The sequence below is a fragment of the Argiope bruennichi genome, chromosome 1, assembly GCF_947563725.1.
Source record: "Argiope bruennichi chromosome 1, qqArgBrue1.1, whole genome shotgun sequence".
In the NCBI taxonomy this organism is placed as follows: domain Eukaryota; kingdom Metazoa; phylum Arthropoda; class Arachnida; order Araneae; family Araneidae; genus Argiope; species Argiope bruennichi.
Window position 1 is genome coordinate 127,758,823 of NC_079151.1, and position 16,489 is coordinate 127,775,311.

Consider the following 16,489-nt stretch of genomic DNA (forward strand, 5'->3'; position numbering starts at 1 on the left):
TATTAAAAAGTAATTAATTTACTGTATTTTTATAAGCCTTCAACAAATGTAACGGCATCAGTTGATATACGCCTATCAATTATTAATCTTAAAATAATTTATTTAACAAAGACTTTAATACCTCAGCGTAAAAACATATTGTTTTCCTAATAATTTATAATTAAATGAATTTTTAATTAATAAATTTATTTGGCAAATAAGTTGATCGAATTTTTTAACCCGCTTAATCCAGAGCTGAGTTGGAAATCCATTAACAATTCGCAGTTTCAAAACTTGAGTTGCCACTGAAGAATATTGTTATGAATCTGTAATACTACGCTCCTGCCACATTATTTTCATCTTTGGACAGGGAAATTTATAGAATTTCTTAACGGATGACAGATTAATAACCCCGAACCAATAAAAATACTAAAAAGATTAAGAAATTATGATCATATCTCTGTTAGAAATTTATGTCTGGAGAATTATATGTGACCACATTCTTTCGGGAGACTATAAAAGGCGAGGCGCTCCCACGATCAGTCATTCTGGAAAGTCCAGGGCATTCAAGAAAAGCCAAGTTACGTTGATCCAATTTCTCGCCATTACAGGAGATAGCTTCTGTTGAAAGCGGGCTCTCCTTAACCTCCACCATTCATAACGATCAGTCATTCTTTCTTTGGAGTGTGAATCGCATAGTAAACTAGTGACGCCAAGCGCTGTTGATTGTCTTGCAATTTAATTAGTAATTTGTTGTCTGATTATGTGTTGTTCATTTCTACAAGTACAATTTTGTGCGTATATCTTGATTGAGTTTTTGTTAGCTATTCTTTTTTTAGAATAGCTATAAAACAAAGTATCGTTTTCATTGTGCAGAGTATTGAAGTTCTTTCACAATGTTGTTACGTAGAATATTGTCTCTTTGAATAATATGGTGAAGGTTATGCTATATAGATAATATAGTGAAGTTTATATCATATAGATAATATTGTGAAGGTTATATCATATAGATAATATTGTGTTGGTTATATCATATAGATAATATTGTGTTGGTTATATCATATAGATAATATTGTGTTGGTTATATCATATAGATAATATTGTGTTGGTTATATTATATAGATAATATTGTGTTGGTTATATCATATATATAATATTGTGTTGGTTATATTATATAGATAATATTGTGAAGGTTATATCATATATATAATATTGTGTTGATTATATTATATAGATAATATTGTGAAGGTTATATCATATATATAATATTGTGTTGGTTATATTATATAGATAAAATTGTGATATTATATTCTTGTGTAGTAAAAAAGAGTGAGCACACACACAGAAAAAGCAGAAGACAGAAAAAGAGTCGAGAGATGGCTGAGAAGATTTAAGTTTATTATCATTTGAAAGTGGAATAAAAATAGTAATATCAATCTGAATATCAAACATACAGGCTTCCGTTTTTCATATATATCAGAGCAAGCTTAGAAGACATTGAACGGAGTTTCGGAGGAAAAGGGGCTTAGATAAAAATAGCCTGCAATACAAGGCAAAGGTATTTGATGAAATATTACATTGTACTGCTACCTTACGTCTCTCTACTAGAGAATAATTGAAAAAAGTTTGTTAAAACAGTGGCGAGAAAGAAAATTTTTTTTCCCGCCCGAAATTGGGGGAAGAAAAAACACACATGATGGAAAAAATCACAAAATTCGAGTGAGCGTTCGAACAAGGCTCCTCTATAATATTTATTCTCTGCGAAAAGTCAGTGTAGTTTGACATAAAAAGTTTGGTATTTATAGAAGATTTTGTTTGTGCAAATATAGTCGGCTAGACAGCCGAGATTTTTTTTTTATCTTCTGTTTTTATTACTTTTTACTACGGAAAAAAGGGGAATGGGGAAAAATGGGAATGAATGAATTGAAAAAAGAGTTGCGTTATCATACAAGTGAAAAGTTGAGAGTGTAAATTCGAATATTTGGAAAAAAAAAAGCAGTTGAATTATTTACAGAGATTTATATATATATGTATATATATTTATATATAATATATGTAAGTTCATAATATATATTTGTAACATATGCCATCACAGAGAAATGGATATTAAAATGACAGGAGAAAAAAAAAGAATGAAATAGAGTGAGCACAAGATTTGTCTTCATTACTTTAAAATTGACTTTTGATGGCGAATAAAAATTGAGTTTTGGGGGAAGATAGCCAAATTATTCGCCAAAATAATTTTAGGTGCTATTATAATGCTAACATGAAAACCTATAGACTATAATCAATACAAAATAAGCAAGATTTTTTTTTTTCTTTTAAGATAATGCAGATACTCTTAACGTAAATAGAATATATTTACGATTGATTAAATCAGTAATTTTTCAAAAGGATAACAGGTCATTCAAAATCAGTTTTAAATGGAATTAAAAGTTTTCTGAAAATCTTAGGATGAATTACAAAAGCGATTGCATCCAGGAAAAGTTTCTCGTGTTTGATTTACTATAACAATTTCGAAAATCTCAATTCAATTTATAGTTCAATTATTGCTCAGATACGAGCTATTTCTATCTTTAATAATTTTAATGTATTCAAAATAATAGTTACGAAAACTATTAGAGCCTCAAATAACAAGTAACCTTAAGTTTTAAATCAGAAATTTTGTTCCATTAGTAAATATTTCATAAAGCATTGAATTACTTTATTGACTTTTTTTATGTCATTTTATTAAGTAAACGTTTAGTGTGGATATTATTCCTAGAAAAGAGATAATAATAAAGAAGCGAAAAGATAAAAAAAATTCTATTAAAATGCTACTTATCTGTTATCTAAAAAGCCATTTTTGAATTTATTTAGCTTTATACAATAAGAAATTTTATTTTGCTATATAAAAGAAAAAAACTCAAACATAACTTCTATTTTACAAGAACCGCATCTGTTTGTTTTATTTATTTAATGATCTCAGTGTGGATTGTCATCATATGGGATTCCAAAGTAAATTAATAATAATTACTTTAAATTTCAGTATAACTTTGAATTTTAAATTTATATTCAATTTGTTAATATTGCCGATTAGTTTTTGGGTTGAAAAATAGAAATTATTAGAATAATAATTTCGAAAGAAAAATATTTTGCAAAGTTATCAGCACTTTTAGCTAGTCAAATATTCAGATATTTGCTTAATAATGCTTAAAATAAATATTAGACATTTTTGGTAGAATAAACAAGAAACGGTTTTTATTTGTTGTTGAATGACGCTTTCTAAAATTTGAGTTTACTTTAAACTAAACTATTCGTCAAGAGAATAGATTATTGCTTAATACAAATTTAAAATATTCATTAATATTTATATTTGAACAAAAATCATTTTTCTGTAATTTGTCAGTCTGTTTTCTTGTTTGATTAGAAGCAATGAAAATTAGAAAAACTTAAAACATCAAAAGAGAATTTCGTTCTTTAATAGCATGTTTGAAATTCAATAAAAAAATGTCCAAGAGAATTATATTACTTTTTATGCATAATATTATTTTCAAAATTTAAATATTATACAGTTCTTTATATTTACAGAACTTTTTTTTTAAATACATCATCTTCATGTAAAATTTTATGATTTCTTAGAAAATATATTTAGACTGTTTTAAAAAATTTGAATACAATTTCCAAAAATTTTAATAAGTCTTATTAAGAAAATCTTCGCAGTACTTTTCCTAGATGCATTATGGGTAGGTTCTTTGTTTATTATTCTTTTTACAGCAATAACATATTTTATGAAAGAACAAATGCTTGACTTTGCATATAGCACCTCACACAGTTTCGTTGAGAAAGAAAGGTTCATTACTTCTAATTTATCAGTTAGTGTCTCTAAGACAAAAAAAGAAAAATATTTTTTTTAAGGGAACAAATCAAAGCAGAGAGAAAAAGAAGTTACATAAGCGTTTAAAATGACAAGCAGAAATTGAAAAGAAGTAAACTGGTGACAGATACTAGAGTATGAAAAGTTGTTAAAAAATAATTTATAATAAATATTAAAGAAATGTAATTAAAATAAAACAAAACAAAAATGTTTAAAACCAAGTTGGTTTAAGCATTTTATTGAATCTAAAATATTATTTCGAAGTGAATTATGTACAATGTCTTTTCAAAAAACATTATTAAGAAAAAAAAATACATTTTTATCATCTCAAAAAATGAATAAAGCATCATTTTTCAAAAATTAAATACTTACAGTTCATTAACTTAATAATGTAATAATATACATGTTTCATCATATACTCATTTGTAAGCCATTGTATAATACATTTCACACGGAAATATTGCATTTTCTTGAGTTTCAACTCCAAACTAAAGAATAAAAAGTAACGAATGAATTTTGAACAAGTAAAAGATCTAACGAAATTAACAATAACAGCAAGACGATTATTTGTTACCTGCCCATCACCAGTTTACGAGAAATCAATTCAATAAATTAAATATTATAACTGAATAGACAACAATTCAAAATCATAAACTTGTTACATCATTAATAATGAATCAATTGCTTTTTTTCATTTGCAACAAATGTTTAAAACCACAAGACAGGAGAAATATAAACCAGTGCAAACTAATACATCAAACAGAGAAATAGATTATATAATATGATAAAGAGTAATCATACATTTTTCGAAAGATATAACAAATGTTACACATAAGAGCACCATAAAGGATTCTCAATCCATCGTCTACAAACACAGAACACAAAAACTTACATTCAGGTTAGAAAACAACATGGCAGTCCATAAGCCTGCGTACTTTTTTTTTTATTTTACAATACAATAAACATGAAAATTCTGATGAAATTTTTTTTCTTCACTTTAATCTGTGACAGCGAAAAATACACGAGTTTTACCTCTTACATGAGTCTTTGAGACGCAAGACAATCAAGGGCATTTCCGATTAAAGCCATAGAGAGGAAAATGGCGGCTGTTCTTTATTAGCAAACGATTTAATTTTAAAACAATTCTAATTTATCGTCTGCTCTGTGTAGCAAGAATTAATTTTAATGCACGGCATATAAGATTTTAAAACTAAATAATTCGGAAAAGTTTTGAGTATTATACACACATTCCTAAGATAAATTTATTCTTAAATGCATTTTTCTTTTGTTCAAAGAATAGTTAAAGATATAAAAAATTCTATTCTAGTTCGCTAAAAATTCAGTTGTGTAGAAATATGAATTTGATACGACTTCATAATAGCATTTACTCTAAATATATAGGTAAAATATTTTTTTAAATTATTTTATAATCATTTTAACTGTATTTAATAAATAACCATGAATGAAGGGAAAAAAAGAACAGTTTTTCTTAACATATTTTTAATTTGGTTATTGGGAAAAAGTGAATGAACATGTGTCTGTATTACTATCTTTATCTTGCTTTGCAAAATTTATTCATGTTATATTTACAAACTCTTTTTGATAATTATACGTAAGAAAGAAAAAGAACGTTGAAAAAATTGGAATATACAATATTTTCAGTTGATTGATTTTGATGGTTTTGATTCAAATTTGGATTTTTGGATCAAATTTTTAGCATGAAATAACTTTTTTCGATATTCACACATAGAGCTTCCAAAGTACATTCAAAACCTTAAAAATATGTCATTTCTAAAAGATAATTTTTAAAAAATTCAAATTAATTTTTAATTAATTTTTTAAAAGAAGGAAGCAAAAAATAATTTTATAATTTTAATTCTTATGATTCTGTGTAGAATTCTACAATGTCTAGAAGAATTTTGTAATAAAAATATTTTAATCAAATTATTTTTTAGAGCCATAAGCTAAATTAGAAGAGAAGAAGGAAAAAAAATCATTTTTTTTTCATCTGAAATTTTTTTAAAAATTGAATATTTTATTTTTTAGAAGAGAATGTCTCAAGACGTCAACGCTGAAACCTCTATCTAATCTAATCAATTCTCTAAGCGTCTAGAAAAGCTCTCATGAAAGACACTTGCAAGAGGGGGAATTTAAAATCGTGAAGATGATTGCGTGCCCTGGAGTTTAAAATATTTTTTTTCACTAAGCTAAACAACCGATAAAAATTTGTGCTCAACACAATACTGTGAGTTATACTCAATAATACTTAATAATGAATGCAAGCACATCCCCAAACTTTCTGCACTCTTTTAAATATATCAACAATACATGAGAACAAATGTGAAGCAGGCATTACATGCATCATATAAAAAAGAACTGTTTCACAACACAGGAAAGATATTTTTTTTAAAATCCTTCTGCGTCAAATATTTGGAAGGATTTGGATTTTAACAAGTTCGGGGAAAAACAGAGAAAATGTGAAGTTTTTTTTAACTTGTTAATTGGCACCAGTATAAATGGACTGAGCAACAGGAGTGGGGAGGTAAAAGATCTTCCATCTTTTGAAGGACAAATTAGGATAAACAACGTTCATTTATTTTCAAGATTAATATTATTTACTTCCAAATGGTGAATAGGGTTTAAAATATTCACGGTGATTAGTAAGGAGTATATTCAAAAATATATTTTTCGTAATTTTCTTGAAATTTAAAAAAGTTAGTAAATTATGAATAATTATGAGAGTAAATAATAATGCTTCAATAAATTTAGAATTTAAAGGGAAAAAATTATTTTTACCAAGCACTATACTGAAAATTAAATGATGCATTTTGAATATTAGCATTTTCAATGAATGTTAGAAATTATGTAAAACAGTTTTGCTTGTTTACCAGCATAAATCGTAAAATGGAATCTGTCTCACATAACAAATAAATTAATTGCCAAGTCTCTTTGATTATTTTGCTGAAATAAATTAAACTAGGACTTCAAATTTGTAATCTATAGTCCTTTTAATACGATATTTAATGCAATTCATGAATAAGTATGATTAAAAATAAAAAAAAAGGCAAAAGAAATGAAATTGTTCTACAGAAAGAAAAAGAATTTTGCTGATTGAAACTCTAAATAATCCCTTTTGTCAGCAAACCCGAAAAGACAGAAGATCTTTACAGTTTGGGGCACATCTTACAGACAAGAACACTCAAAAGTTAAAATATGAAACAAATATTTACACGGTGTCAAACTAAATGCGTTTTTATCTTCAAAACCAAACGACTAGAGATGATCTAGTCCTAAGACCATAAATAGAATTTGAGACGGTGAATTCATATTGCCGCCTCCTCAGTTCTGTTGGGTCGGTAGCCATTTTGCAAGAAGAACCACCTGCCGGCATTCAGGTGCACTATGAAGAAAGGCATCGTTGTAATAATATATTGTGTCACAAGGTTGTAAAGGACCCAAAAAACACGATAACGTACAATAAGAGATCGAAATGTTTCCAAAATGGGTAGAAAAAGAGACAACATTTAAAGTAGTGTTCAAAGATTTACAATAACTTGTGCAAGACGAACACACAAATGCTTCTTTAAGGGGAAGGAAAAACTCTGTTATATATATATAGAAATTCATAAAACGTAATTGAGGAAAGGAGAAAAAAGTTCTGTGCTATTTTCTGCGTTTTACAATTCTTTATACATCAAAAAGCAAAAATAAAAATGAAGTTTTAAAGAAGGGTGAACTTTTGATTCCTTTGAAACGAACTGTAATTTATACTGCTTACAGTCTGGCATAGCAGTGTGTGCTTTTCGCTACCCTTGATTTCCTATATACACTACTTTTTCACCGGTGCGTTTCAATATTGCACCAAGATGAGTCGATACTTCGGAGGGGCGAAACCGAATCGGCTACATAAATATCGATTCTGAAATAAAATTATCGATTAAAATGGAGACTGTCTTCAACACGCACGGGGGAAGAGATCAGAGTACAACACAAAACATACACAAGTGAGGTACTACATCATCCAACGGTTGAGTTGTTTCTTTGCATCCAGCTGTCAAAGTCGTCAATTCATACTCAAAACACAAGCATGCTGCAAGCAGAAGAAACAATTTTATTTTTATTTTTTTTAAGCTCGTGCTCATTGCGTTGCTCATTTTGTTATACTTTAAGAGTAGTGTCGTTTTGTTTATAATGGGGTTGTTCAACAGGCTGAGCAAAATCTGTGTGCTGAAACATGACAAGGCGTGAGAACTGTAAAAGTGGAGAAATAGAATTATTTATCACATTACATTGCAAAAAATCTCAGCCCCTTAAATCGTCACATTTCGAAGACAGAGAAAGAGAGAAAAAACTTTTTTTTGGTTCATTTCACGGTTCTCAAACATTTTGAAATTCATTCATTCATTTCGTCAATCTTCCAAGAATTAATGAATTTAAGGCCACTCTTTTTATTACACCGGGATAATGTTCCATTTGGAAAACTATGGTGCGATTTCTTATGTGATTTGTTTTTTGTTTTTATAACGGTGAAAAATGAACGTCCATCCTTCTCTCAGGAGTTCTAATGTTTCACCAAACTTTCGATGTTATTGCACATCGAAGGTGCAAAGAAAAGGAAACACTTTTGCTGCCATTTGCACAGTTCAAAATTCCCAATCTTCACCCACATCTTCTTTTTCCAACCTTTGTTGAAGTTTCTCAATGTTTTTACGCCTGTCCTTGGCTTCTGCATCATCCCAACTTTCATCGTCGTCATCGTCCTGCTCTTCCAGGAAGACGGGTTTTTTGAGCGTGGCACTGTCTCTCGCGCACAAAAGTTTGCTTTTTGCATTCGATTCGGAAGTATCGCGGTCACCTACACCATTTGTCAAACCTTCAACCTCATTGTCCGACCGATCGGGACTTACCATTGCAGTCCTTCGATTTTTTTCGTTGCGATTTGTGTGGCACTTAGACGAAGACCTTTCATCCGGTGCTGGTACAGGCAGCACATGGACAGTCTCAACTCTGGGCGACATGAGCAAATCAAAATCTTCTGTTTGTCGCACGCACACACCATTGATGATCTCTTCCTGTTCAGTTGCACTTTCGTCACCCAGACGATCTTCATCATCGAGTCCGTCATCCTCATCGTCTGTGTTGTCGGGAGATAGTTCTAAACCAGGGTCAACCCACTGGGGCATTGCTGGTTTGCGCCTATTGCTGCTTCCACCTCCTGTTGTTGGCCTTACCTGTTCACTGGGAGCAGGTGGCCTTAGAGGAGATGCTTCGCGATGATTATTGGACTGTCCATCATCGATGGAGTCTCGGTCACTGTTGTCCCCTTGCATCAGATTGTCCTGGGACAGATTGGAATCGTCATTTATTTCACTGTTGGAGCGGTCATCTGTGCTGCTGCCATTGGTAGTATCCGCTTTCACCCCGCTGTTCATGGCATTCCGTAATTGACTAGACATGCTCAAGTCCAATGTTCCCACATCATCTCCAGATGAAGAAAGAGGGGAACAGTTGCGATAAGGTGAGTACAAATAGGGCATGTTTGAACCGTAAGGAGCGAATTGAGGCTGTTTCTCTCTGCACTTTTCAGCTAATCTCTGATTTAAGAGAAGACGATACTGCACTGGTTCGAAGGCCATGCCTTCCCTTACTGGTGGAGGCAAAGAAAGGTCAGAACCTTTCCTGCTGTGTTCGTCGTCAGATGTGTGCTGTTTCATTCTCATGCGATGATTGTGGAACCAGTTGGTGATAGTCCGTACCGACAAGGTGAGTTCATTGGCAAGAAATTCGATGGTGGCCGTGCTAGGGTAAGGATCCAGTGAGAAAGCCAGTTTGAGGGCTTCCTTCTGTTCCTCGGTGAACAGAACACGTGGTTTCTTGGCAGGAGGGTACGGAGACGGTGGTGCGAAACTGTAGCTGTTGTACATTTGGCCACCATCTGACTGGCTTCGTGGACTGTCCATAGGTCCTTCTCCCGTTCGGCGGCGTTTATTTGCTAAAAGCAATGAAATAAAAGCTAAAATCAACTAAAATAACTACAAAAAAGCAAAATTTATTTAATACAAATAAATGTACAAAATAAGAGTTTGAAATATTAGAAACATTTATTATTTTCATAGTATAACTTCTATTGCATTTTATGAATATGTATTGTATAATAGATGTATTCATGGTAGAAGTTAGTGTTAATTCAAACAAATAAATAGAAAAATTACATAAAATAATAACAAATTTAAGTTTATGTAATTTTTTAGTGTACTATTTTATTAATAAAAAAATAACAGAAAAACCATTTCCAATTTCACGAAGAACTTGTTAGTATATAAGAAAAAGTATGTTAATTATGCATTGTAACAGACAATACATTTTATAAAAACACATTAAAACAGAGTGCGAAATATCATATACCAACATAGCGAGAAATATACCAAAGTAGCATACACATTTAGTAAGAAAATAAAATAACCAAAAAATTACGGGACTGACCTTCTCTCCTCTCATTTTTCAGTGTCTGTAACATTTCTACATTATGAGGATCGTTTAGCCACATTTGCATTCGAATAAAAGGTTCTCGGCCTTTGATACTCAACATGTGCCACGGTTTCGGTTTAGACAACAACTCGCTTACTGAACCCTGGGACAAACCCAAAACAGCTTCACCGAATATCTAAAAAGAGAAGTTAACATTCGTTATTTTCTTTTTTAAGAAATTGCATATAAACTAGTCTGTATAAAATAAATTAAGTTTGTAAAACATTAACTTTACTTCTCGGTACCTTAAACAATGAATTGAATGTTACGGTAAAGTTTACAAAACTAATGAGAATAAACAAAAATAACAAAAAAATTTTTTTTAAGTTGTTAAAAATAAATGCAAAATAAGATCTATCTATTTGTATTATTATTATTATGGATTAAAGAAACAAGAATAAATTATCCAGGGCAGATAAAATGGTTTGAAGAAGTTAACACCACTCACTTTCTGTCCTATATTGTGCGCCATGAGTGTTTCCTTAATTTTTGAAGTGATGATCTGTGTATCCAGATCGGTGGTGAGAGCTGCCATTTCGTACACAGAGGGCTGATTGTACCCTCGTGACAAACTTGGGGTCTTCCTGCTGTGGGTGACTGGGGTATTGGAAGAGGTGACGGTCAGCGACATAGGCATGGTATCTGGTGTAACACACACAGAACGAGGTGTGTGGTTATGAGAGGAGTACACTGAGTTGTTTTGAGTGAGCTGGCGATTGTCCGGAGTTCGAAGGTTGTTGTCCATGGGTCGAGGGCTCATTTTATTGGACCCTAGAACAAAAGATATTTTTCAATTTAAGATAATGAAAGGTATAAAGATTTTTAGAATTCTGTAGAAATTTTGAATGAATAATAAGTTTTAGGATAACAATTTGTAATGATTAAAAAAATAGAATCTTACCACCAAAAGACATGATGCCTTGAGGATTCGTGGCTCCTCCAAAGCTGCCCGTTCTCATGAGTTTTTCGGGTGCTATCTTATATTGTGAGGCCACTAGTTTGTGCACAGCGTTCTCATCTTCGAGAAAGATTTTCATACGGATGAAGGGTTCTCGTCCTTTTTGCGTGAGCATATGCCATGGTTTGGGGCGTGCCAGCAGGTCGGACACGGATCCCTGAGACAGTCCTAGTACGCTCTCTCCGAACAACCTCTGGCTGATGGAATACTGGCTCAACTGTTCTTTGACCTGTATCAGCAAATATAACAAAGAAATCAAAAATTGCAATATTTTTGTTGAAGAAATAGAATTTTTAAGATATCAGATTATCAATCTACTTTCATGTTATAGGCTGAAATCAAACCCAATAAAAGGTTACTGCATAAAATTGATGACTTTTTTTAAATAAAATTATCATATAAAATTATAATCAATTCCACATATTATAATAAATGAATTCAAATAATAAACTAAAATGAACCATCAGGATGATAGAAGAAATTATCACTATAGCTAATATGTTTTTGTATAAAATATTATGTTCATAATAGTTTATCAAAGTAACTAACCTTTTTAACAATGTCTTCAGTGTTGACATTATTGTACTGATCAAATTGCTGCTGAGTAATGGGAGGAAGAACAGCTTTGGCGGGCCTTTGAGGTGGGTTCGGCAGAGATGGTAAAGATGATTGAGACAATAAAGAATTGGTGATCGACTGCATTCGCTGCAAGGGTGAGGCCGATGTGGTTAGATCCTCAGTACTACTCTGCGGAGCACCAGGACTCGAAGTCTTAGAATCGGACAAAGGCAACAAGGCAGGTGGGGCGGGAGACGGACTATGATGGCGATATGAGCCAGGAGTTGGGGTTGATGAAGATTTAGAATTCATGGAAGAAGAAATATTAGGCTCGGTCTTAGGCCTTACGAGTGAGAAGGCACTTCCATGATGTCTCATCTCTGGCTCCTCTCTACCTGAACCACCGTTATTTTTCGATTCTGATCTAGACCTACTACCAATAGTTGCATCCACAGGACATTCTTGGTGAGTCTGACCGTTATTGACATTATTTGGGTTATTATTTATTGTCGAACTACTACTGTTATTGTTATGTAGGTGGGATAAATTGTAAGAACTGCCGTTAGCCGAAAATGGATTAAAATTTGGATGATGATTCGGAGGCATTAAATGAGATAACCTCGTTAGCTCTTGGTGGTATATGGTTAAAGCTTGTCGAATCTCTTCCTGCGTTCTCTCAAACTGATCTCTGGGCGTTCTGAAACCTTCTTCAACACGCTGTCCGATAAGTTTGGCAAGCTCCTCCTGATAAATTCTAGCTACCATTTCCTGAGGTATGTCATCGTTCTCATATTTTCGGGATCGCCTGAAAGACTTATCGCTGGCATTTGATGCGTCTCTTGAGTTTCCATGATTCAGTTTAGAGTCATTTCCTTCTCTGTCACCACGGATTTCATCACAACTGTCCACAGATCTGTTTTCGCCACTGTTGCCATTAGGCAGCAAGGAGCTTGGACTCTTTTGCTCCTGTTGTTTCATCATAGCCATCTGTGCCTCGTTGAGGATTTGTGCTATTCTCTCCTCTGCTCCTTGGTCATCAGACTTGTATGAAGACACTCCGCCTCCTCCAGAGCCGCCGACACAGTCTTTGCCTGGTGGAGAAGAAAGAAGGCTTGATTTTCTTTCTGCCACTGAAAATTAAATTATTTTACAGGAACGGCAATATACAACAATACTTCTTAAATACTAAAAAAACATGGCTATTCGATTTGGTTTAATGTTTTGCTGAGTTAAAGCTGAATTTAATTACTGAATGATAAACGCATTTCTATAATTTTTCAGTGATGCTACATGAAGAAATTAGATTATGATTGACAGAATAATCATTACCTTCAAAATTATTTATGAAGATTATAATAAAAAAGATTGAGCAAACAGATATCAATCTGAGCTCTGACATGAGGTAGCGCCAGTGGTAGACAAAACTTCATAGTTAAGTCAAACTTATTTGCTTTTTATCTAATAAGTTCTAATAATAAGTAGAATTCGTTTAATCAAATTCGTTCGTCACGAAGTAATTCTACTTTATTTATATCTTATATTGTTGTTATTGTTTTTTATTATATATTGTTATTTCTAATGTTTCAAAAAAAAAATCTGCAGTTTGTAAGTAATTTACAGGTTTAAAGTTTATATGTAATCTAATAATATTCAAAGCAAAGTTAATTCACAATGTTTAATTTAAATTTAGTTATTTTATTTCTAATAGTAAAATTTTGTAGTTATTGCACAAACTTTCAATGAAACAAAATTTATAACATTTAGAGATTTTTATTTTCGAAATTTTAAAATTAGTAAAACTTTTTTTAGACGGAATTACTTTTTGCCAAAGATCCCAGAAAGAAGAATTAATTTAAACATACATTATAACAGTGAAGAACTAAAGAAATTTGGAATTTCTCTCTCATCCACATTTTAATTTATATAACGAATTAAAAAAATAATTGAAGATTTCAGTGCAAAAAGGTGGCAATATTTTATGTTTTTTTTTTTTTTTTTTTAATATACTTACAGTTGTTTCCCCTTCCTTTTAGTATTTAAACGAAATAACTTCAAGAAATAGATTCCAAGATATTCAAGAAAAGGAACTGTACCAGTGTTATTTTGTATTTATTCTTGTTATTACTAATAAAAATTATTCTTGGAACTGAAATTGAAGCTGCTGTGTTCCCTTTTTGCACTGAGTCTTCATTCTTCATAAATCTTGTAAATTAAGAACATTTCTTGTAATGTAAGAAAAATTTTAAACAAATTTTTTTTCAACCAATTACCTCTTCGTGGCACGAGTGTCTTCAACATATTGATGCACTGGTCATCAGATGCCCATGCGTGCATCTTTCGATATGAGTCTCGTCCTTTTTCAGTCAATTTGTCCCACGGTTTGGGTTTGGACAGCAGTTCGCTGACGGTACCTTGTGAAAGTCCGAGCACAAACTTGGCGAACAGTCTTTGACCAATGTTGTGCACGCTCAACAGTTCTCTGACACACCGGGCAATGTTCAGAGTGTTGAGTGTCTCGTTAGCGTATTTGTCGATGTTGTGCCTCAGACACTCCTGGAGATTGCCCAAGGAGTTGGCGCTGTTGTCACAATTGACAGGAGAGGCGAGTTCTTTGATTGAAGGTTGGTGGGTGGTTGATGAAGGGGAAGACCTTTCAGAGGTCAAGTTGACCGCCGATGTGGGAGAGGCAGCCTCCAATATGGGAGGTGAGGGCTTTCTGTCCTCGTGAGAGTTGGTGCTAGTGATGGAGGTGGTCGATGACGGTGGGTAGCAGTCGCCACTACTTTTGGACACTGGGGAAGAGGGTCGACTGCAGACTTCTTCCTTAGCCACATTTTGAGCATAGTTAGTGACTATCTCTTGGCCCAGCATCGTACCGAAGCTGTCCACGCTGTGAAGGGGGTAACTTTGGGAAGAACCTGAAAACAGTACGTCGCAAATTAGTACATGGATTTCAAAACTCGTCCATTCTGATATTTTAGATTTATTTTAAAACAATGCTTCATTTGCATTGCTGAAACTCACTGAAATTGAATTCTATTCAATGAATAATTTACTTAAAGACATTGGTTCAATCACTTTTGAATATAAATAGCGCGTTTTCCTAACAGAATGACTTCCAAGCCAGTGGACTGGCATGTTGAGTTTATTGAGTTTTAAATTAAGTTTGAGTCATTTGTATTTCTTGTTAAATACAAATGACCATTTATCACATAATACTTCAAAAATGGAAATCAGCTAGATCCCCTGAGGAGCCAACAGTTCAAAGAAGCTGAATCAAAATGTATTAGAAAACACCAACAGTTATAAAATTTCAAATATTTTGTAAAATTGTATGATAAAATTTATTTCATTTTAAAATGTTGTTGGCATGAAAATTGATTTTGACTCGACAAGAATAATGGTTTTGTTTTATATCAATTAAATCATATATAGTCGTAATTTGTTTGGGTTCCTTAATTTCTTCTAGATGAATATTACGAAATAAAAACGGAAGCAAAACATTTTTTTACAAGAAAACGTTTAAAGAAAACTTTTTTTTCTTTTTTACCTCATTATAACTTCACCAATTAAAAATATATAATTAAATAATCTGATGAAACAATGAAACTGATCTGCATTTCATTAAAACAACGAAATGTTTTATTGTAGAATAATTATAAAATTATTTTTAAAATCAGGAATAAAGTTGCGGAAAAATCAAGATGCTATAATCTTAAAGAAAATATTTTGAGTTTCAAAAAAACGTAAAAACTTTTTTTTTTTTTTTGAAAAACAATATATTCGAGAGAAAGTCAAATTTTTGCTTTTTTTCTTATTTAAATTTAAACTGAGCTTTCAAAAAATTTCTCGCGGTGGTACAAGTTCGCCTCCGTAGTTGGTATATATATACTTCCGAATTTTGTATATTCAAGTATATTCCTGTATTTTGGTATATTCAAGTATATTCCTGTATTTTGGTATATTCAAGTATATTCCTGTATTTTGGCATATTCAAGTATATTCCTGTATTCCTTTGGTATTTGGTATATTCCTGTAGTTTGAACCATAGAATTCCAATAGACACACATTCGTTTTTATTAGTAGAGATCTTTTAAAATCAATGACAAAAAGCGACAACTTATTATTGCTTTTACGAACCAGATAAAGAGGCCCTCGGACAATCTGGAACATCAAATAATTTGCATACGTAGTTATATTAAAAATGAAAGGCTAATTGATCTCATGACCGAAATTACGAATCATGACATTTTGATTCATCTATCTTTATATTATTTTTTTAAAAAATACACTTAACAATAAAACGATAATCCATATATAAAAAGATTTCTACTTGCGTCGAAACGAGCGTAAGTATAAATTGAGTAACCAAAGCATTAAAAAGTATTGTTATAAAATGTAATTAAGAATATTTTTAAAATTTATCAGAATAATCCCATTAAAAGATGATTTAACGTTGAATAGTTAACTTCTTAAAGAAATTATAGGAAAATTAAGGAATGACAATTCCACAGTTTTCGTATTCGATTTTCAGAAAAATTCATTAAGCATAATTAAATTTAAAAGCCATGTAAAAAGATTTCCGATCCATCGCAAAATGCAGAAAGTGA

At 31.7% G+C, this 16,489-nt stretch overlaps 1 protein-coding gene across 3 annotated transcripts in view; it reads right to left on the reverse strand.

Annotated features, from left to right (window-relative positions):
* Nucleotides 1–1,356: 1,356 nt before the first annotated feature.
* Nucleotides 1,357–16,489, reverse strand: part of LOC129977480 (homeobox protein cut-like 1) — an 826,328-nt gene continuing 811,195 nt past the window's right edge. For 2 of the 3 annotated variants that reach the window (XM_056090600.1, XM_056090770.1), the window contains 6 exons: nt 14,150–14,797; nt 11,871–13,009; nt 11,265–11,550; nt 10,812–11,134; nt 10,319–10,499; nt 1,357–9,827 (listed from right to left, as the gene is read on the reverse strand). In XM_056090600.1, the coding sequence (XP_055946575.1) occupies nt 8,479–9,827; nt 10,319–10,499; nt 10,812–11,134; nt 11,265–11,550; nt 11,871–13,009; nt 14,150–14,797 (3,926 nt within the window). In that variant the 3' untranslated portion in view covers nt 1,357–8,478. The remainder of the gene's footprint in view (nt 9,828–10,318; nt 10,500–10,811; nt 11,135–11,264; nt 11,551–11,870; nt 13,010–14,149; nt 14,798–16,489) is intronic. The other variant, XM_056090683.1, reaches the window with a different exon arrangement.